This window comes from Gadus chalcogrammus, chromosome 16, assembly GCF_026213295.1.
Source record: "Gadus chalcogrammus isolate NIFS_2021 chromosome 16, NIFS_Gcha_1.0, whole genome shotgun sequence".
In the NCBI taxonomy this organism is placed as follows: Eukaryota; Metazoa; Chordata; class Actinopteri; order Gadiformes; family Gadidae; genus Gadus; species Gadus chalcogrammus.
Genome location: NC_079427.1, coordinates 20,184,217 through 20,190,893, shown reverse-complemented (window position 1 = coordinate 20,190,893; position 6,677 = coordinate 20,184,217). Strand labels below are relative to the sequence as shown.

At 44.5% G+C, this 6,677-nt stretch overlaps 1 protein-coding gene across 1 annotated transcript in view; it reads right to left on the bottom strand.

Annotated features, from left to right (window-relative positions):
* The window catches only part of tsku (tsukushi small leucine rich proteoglycan homolog (Xenopus laevis)), a 7,907-nt gene continuing 1,230 nt past the window's right edge, over window positions 1-6,677 (bottom strand). The window contains exons 2-3 of the mRNA XM_056611404.1: window positions 1,547-1,858; window positions 1-1,369 (exon numbers count right to left, since the gene is read on the bottom strand). Of these exons, the coding sequence (XP_056467379.1) occupies window positions 629-1,369; window positions 1,547-1,855 (1,050 nt within the window). The 5' untranslated portion in view covers window positions 1,856-1,858 and the 3' untranslated portion in view covers window positions 1-628. The remainder of the gene's footprint in view (window positions 1,370-1,546; window positions 1,859-6,677) is intronic.

Genomic DNA, 6,677 nt, shown 5'->3' with positions numbered 1-6,677 from the left:
GGCAACGGAGTATGTAACTTTCTCATGGTCTATGTGTAAATGTGTCTCAGTGTAAATATGGATATTGAGAACAATCCTTAGTGGTCAAAATGTGTAGACATTCCCTAATGTGGATATTTAAAGCAATGTTCCGAAGTAACATTGCGGTACTCTTTGGTATTGTGTGGCAACGGAGTATGTAACTTTCTCATGGTCTATGTGTAAATGTGTCTCAGTGTAAATATGGATATTGAGAACAATCCTTAGTGGTCAAAATGTGTAGACATTCCCCATTGTGGATATTTAAAGCAATGTTCCGAAGTTACATTGCGGTACTCTTTGGCAATGTGTGGGTTAATAAAATCCCGGATAAATTATAAAGGTGCAAATTACAAAATCATAAAAAATTAAACACCAGCATCTAAAATGGTGTAATTTCCACATAATTAAATATACCTATTTTGCAACACTGTTTCATCAGATTTCAGGGAGAGATACTTTTTCCTTAAACAAAATAAATATCTATAGCATTGTAGACCTATAACATTTACAGAGAGGGAGGTTTTCATCGATCTCAAAAGACATTGTTCAATGTCAAAGTGACCACCGAAATCTCTTCTCTGTGACATCTCGTCTTTCCTCCCCCGCCTCACACCATCACACCGTCCACATTACAGGTCAGCACATCGTTGTGCGTCACCTGGCCCAGCTGCCAGTGGAACTGCCCCTGCTTCTGCGTCCTCCGGCAATGGATGCCCTGTCCCAGCGTGATGCTCTTGATGCTGGGCAGGTGGGCCAGCATGTTCCCCGGCAGCGACAGCACCCCCGAGTAGGAAAGGTTCAGTTCCTGGAGGGACCCCAGCCCGCTGAAAACGGCCAGACTCAGCGTCTTGAGCTCGGGGTTCTCCGAGAGGTCCAGCACCTGCAGGCTCTGGAGGCCCTGGAACCCATAGGGCTGGACGTCCCGCAGCTGGCTCATCCCGCTGAGGGACAGGTGGACCAGGTCCTTGAGCTGCGAGAAGGCCCCCTCCGGGATGGAGACGATGGGGTTGTCGTCCAGGTTCAGGTAGCGCAGCGGGAGGCCCCCCAGCGCGGGGATGTCCGTCAGGTGGTTGGCCGACAGAGATAAGCTTTGGATGAAGGGCACGCCCCCCTGGTCGCCCCGGGTAACGCTGCGGATCTGGTTGTGAGACAGATCCACGATGACCGGCTCGCCGTTGACTTTGGTGGCAAACACGTCCATGTCAAAGTTCTGGAAGCGGTTGTAGCTGAGGTCCACCTCCGCCAGAGGGAGCCCGGCCAGGGCCCTGGAGGAAAGGCTCTCCAGGGAGTTGTCCCTCAGGTCCAGGTTCTCCAGGTAACGCAGCCTGCGCAAGGCATTCGGGCTGATCTGGAGATCAGGGAGCAATTGAGGGAGTGTGAGAGGAGCAAACATTGGTCAGAAACCGAGGAGAATCCACTAGAAACTCCTGCCAGTCACATAAACAATGAGTGAACCGTGCATCCGACTTTAGTACTCCATGTGTTGGATTCGTCGTCCAACTGTCCAGCCATGTTGGCGCCTCACCTCGGTGATGTGGTTGCTGCTGAGGTCCAGGCTGATCAGGGTGGTGTAGCCCGGCCCGGTGAGCATGGAGTCGCTCAGCGGGCCCATGGTGTTGGACGACAAGTCCAGGTGCGTGGTGTCCAGGGGGATGGGGACAGGCATAGAGGCGGCGGGGCCCAGCCCGCTGCAGTCCACCCTGGTCAGGCTGAAGCTGTCAAACTGGCCAAAGTTCTCCACCTCGCAGCGGCACCCATGGTGGCAGTTCTTGACCGCAGTGCAGTGCCCCACCACCAGCAGAGACAGGACCTGGCACAGCAGGCGCAGCATCATGCCCTGGGGGGGGGGGAGAGGCACAGAAGCTTTTAGCTTCCAACAGGGCCGATACGAAGATCATTCACGCCTTACGGCTTTGACTCAAGATCATTTTTTTTAATACATTTTAGTATTTATCCTTGATAAATAATTGATTTTCACCCTTTTTAACAACCAGAAAACTTCAAGATAGGAAGTAGATGATACATTCATTTTTTAAAAAAAAAGCAAAAAAAACTGAATCATTATAATCATGCGTGATTACCAGTAAGATACAACTGGAATGTCCTGTGAACATATATCGTGAAAGGGTGTGAAATTGAAGTGAAGTGAAAAGTCTATAATAAACCGTTTATTTTAAATAAACTCAAAGACTCCCATAAATAAAGCCACCCAAACAGGGTTTAAACACAGACAAAAAGGCACTTGTTTTACAAATTATCTCAACGGAACTTGGGAGGACAAAAACTCACATGAAATCAAAACACTTGGACCATGGTCCACTATTGATTTTTAAACCTAGCTGCCACCTGTCAAGCCATTCAGTAGGGATCACACCCACACTTTAAACATGCAAAAAAAAATATTAGTCTTCCAATCAACACAAACAAACATACAGACAGGCTAGCATGCCTGGAAATTTGACCCAGGGAGGGACTTTAGCACAAACACAACTTAGACTCTGACCAAGGTTCACAAAAAAGAGTTTATTTGCACATATGCATAAATAAATATGACATGATTTGCGTCACTACTTAAGTGAGTAGAAAAATCTATTTTACCTTGAATACATAAGCGAGCGCTAGGTTGTTTGGTATTCCAACAACAGAGAAAAAATACTCTATCTCCCAGAAATATCTTCAAGACAAACACTGATGCAAAAGGCTTAGGCATCACACCTGTATTTAGATTGCAAACAGCTTTTGTAAAAGATGTATGGTAGAGGTTCTGCCACTTACAATTATCATTTATTGAGGGGTTTGACTACATCAAAACATGTATAATCAGAGCCCCACACACACACACCCACACACACACAATGTATTTGTGTGTAATAAAACAGCAAAATAAATCTTCAAGATATAATGTGAAGATCAGATAAAGAGTAAACAGGCCCTTTCAAGCCCCAGGACACGTACGTTGCTCAACCCTTCACACTATGTATCAAAAATCGTGTAACAGAAAACATGTTCAACAAGGAGGCAATATGTAGGAGCAGCAAATCACAATGCCTTGTGTGCCAAAATAGGGACAAGTATGATCTGGAGGAAGCTATTACCTGAAGCTGCCAAACATAAAATGATTAGTCATTAGACTAATTAAAAAAGAGAGTTGAGAGATAACAAAATCATAAAACCACTGTTTAAAGTCAAGACATTGCTGTTATTTCATGCGTTGGCCTGCCCGAGCACTGGTCAGTTAGCTGATATAAAAAGATAAGGTTATGGCATACCCAAGTGACCTGGTGGTTAAAAGCTGGATTCTACCAAAGCTCAAAGTCGAATTGGCGGGACATTTTGTATGCTTTTGCCGCGCCGTGACCCTTTCCTTCCTTTCAAGTGTTTTCGTGCAGGCCTTGCACAATAAACCTGCCCTGGCAATCACAGGTCGCTCTGTCCAAAGGCTGACTTATTAGGTGATGGGTAAGTTACACATGGACGGGCTGTTATCAAAACAGGCCCACTTATCTGTCCCCTTATGCGTGTGTGTGTTCTGATGGATGATGTTTCGGTCGCTAAACTGAACACATTTCATTGAGGTATGCAACATTTAGGTTAACACAGAAGGAAAAACGGTTGCAGACCAACGCCACATAGTTTTCATTCATCAAAGGCTGCCTATATTTTAGACTAGGGATGCAAACAATTAATCGATTATCGATTAATTGTCGATAAGAGATTACTCGATTAAAATAAATTACTTGCAATTAATCGCATTTTTAACCCGTAATTCCCCAACCGTCCACGTGAGGGCGCTTGACGCCAGACGTACTTGACGCACACGCGGGAACACAAGCGGGATCACAAGCGAAGCAGAACAAGACAAACGAAAAGCGGGACACTACTAGCTGTGTTCGAAATCGTTCCCTATCATGGATGTAGTGCACTAAATAGGGTGCACGCCATTTTCTAGGGTGTTCGAATTCTCAGTGGTCCACTATATAGGGCACTATATAGTGGACTTAAAATAGGGTACATACGATGTTCCCTACATGTTACTCCCGTATACCACAATGCAATGCGGTTGTATTTTTCCAGGGGAGAAGAAGAAGCCGAATAACCGCGAAAACGAATACATTTAATGATAGAGGGTGTGTTCGAAACCGCCTACTTGCTTACTGCTTACTACCTACTAAATATTTGGCTTACTTCTCGAATCCTTAAATAATAATTGAGTACTCCATTTGAGTAATCGACGTTCAGAAGACCGTCCTTACTTAACCACCTCAGATGACGTGAATCAAATGACGTGTCAATAACCTACCGGCCGGGCGCCGTTAATAAATGTTATAAATAAATATATAAACGTCACGTTTAACGTCACAGTACACCTTCAACCTAAGGATTTGCGGTGATATGTTAAAACAATTATTAAACAATTATTAAAAGCACTGCTGCTGCGGCTCCCCGTTTAGCGCCATTGCTTCCACTGTTCTTTTGAATAGACGCAGTGCATTCTGGGGCAGTTGAGTACGTCTAGTAAGCTAGCGATGCTTACTCAAAATCTTTCCGGAAGTAGAAGACATTCGGATACTACTCGCTTACCTAAACTCGCTTACTAAGTTCTCGCTTACTCAATTTGACGTCATAGTTAGTACGAGTAGTAAGCAAGTACGCGGTTTCGAACACACCCGGAGTCTCCGGCTTTCGTTTAGAAATGTCAACAATTTATTTGGGATTTAACATAGAATATTAAACATTCAAAATTAATTAAACAAGGAGATGTAACATTCAACATCAATACAACCTCCAGCTTTCGTCGTGAGTGCCCGGTTTGTTTACTTGATGTGGGCGCATCTGTCTGCGTCACACAAATACCCGGTGCATTTACTGACGCAAATGTTCAGCGTAGTGTCCGAATTCTCGTTCCCTATTCCCTATATAGTGCACTATATCATGTACACTATAGGGAATAGGGAATGAGTGTATAGGGAATGATTTCGAACACAGCTAGTGACACGAGGAAGAGGGCAAAACGGAGTGCAGTATGGAGCCACTTTAAGTTGGTTAATGACGACAAAGACGCCAAATGCACAATATGTGGAAGTATCTTGACAAATGTACTTATTGTAAGTCACTTTGGATAAAAGCGTCTGCTAAATGCCCTAAATGTAAATGTATTTTAAAGTACAACAACTAAACACTTTGTTGAATTACCACCTAAATGTGTCACATTCAGAAGGAAATTCAGCTTCTCAGAAGAATTGCCGCTTATCAATTAATCGATCATCGATCGATAAGATGAAACAACTATCGATTAATGAATTACTCGATAATTTGCATCCCTATTTTAGACGCCATCTTTTTTAGGGTGCGTGTATGTGCGTGCATGAACAAAATGCGCGCGTATGTATATGGATGCTTCCAGGCGTTAAGCGTTTGGATAAGTCGACTCTTGTGAAGTCCTCTTCCATTCATGCAGGTTAAGTGTCCATACGAACCCCACCAAGGGAAACTTTCCCTCGGTTCCTGTGGCGCACACAGGGCCCTTTGAAGTGCGTTATCCCCTTCATTACTGAGCCCCCTGACAAACGATACAGAGGTTAACCACGGGGGAAACAAGTTGGTCGAATCCCAAGTAGTCATTAGCTTAATACGTCCACGGCCCTTGCTAGGTTGGCGTTCGGGGGGAGAGAGAGAAAATCTCTCTCTCCCTCTCTTTCTCCCCCTCAGAAGCTACGGCAACATCTGCTCTCTCTTTCTTTTTTTATAATTGTGAACAGCACCAGGTGTTCCTCACAGACTACATCCCCAATAAATCTCAGTTAACTGAAGTGCAGCGATTGAGGACCCCAAACCATGGCCGGCCCTAAACGGCTGTAATGAGCCAGAGCCCCCAGCGACGGGAAAGGCCAGCCCCCGACTAAGTGAACAATTGTCAACGGCCTGAGAAACTTGCACCACAACACCTTGTCACATCCAAGAGTCAACCCTACACCTGGGAAAGACTCCCAGGAAGACTCTCTCTAACATCCTGGCCATGCGCCAATAACCGGGGATTACATTACTGGGGATTACACCATGGATGTGTTTACATGGATGAACAGACTGTTGTTACATGGAACAACAGTCGAGAGTGAAGCAATAGTGTGGTAAACTGCAATGCTCATCTATTTAACACTCACCTAACTTGTTTTCTGCCTCTCCAAACAAGCTGACGTCATGTGCCTGAAGAGGCAGAGGTCAATGTAATCGATTCAGAGCAGACATACCAGGCCTACACAGCAGACTTTAGAGGGGCTTCTACCTTCATGAAGGGTTGCCTTTTTTTTATCAGAGCCTTGTTTGAATGTATGTATTCTATTATGTTTTGTTGGTTGATCCTTGTTTTGACTGTTTTCACCCTTGAAAACCAGACATGAGTAAATTAAGGGCAAATTATTACAATTAGAAAGGTCCCCATGCACAGACGACACAGGTTTGTTTTATCCACTAAACTTTTGATTTGTAAAGGGATGGAGGTAGGGCTGCATGATTGTTGATCAAATGAGAATCACGATTTTCTTTCTTAGAATTTAGATCACAATCTTTTTCTGCAGTAATTTACCTGATCCATAAGGAAAGGCAACAAAATATATGATGGTGCCTGATAAAGGACCGGCACACCAACCTTGGGCAAC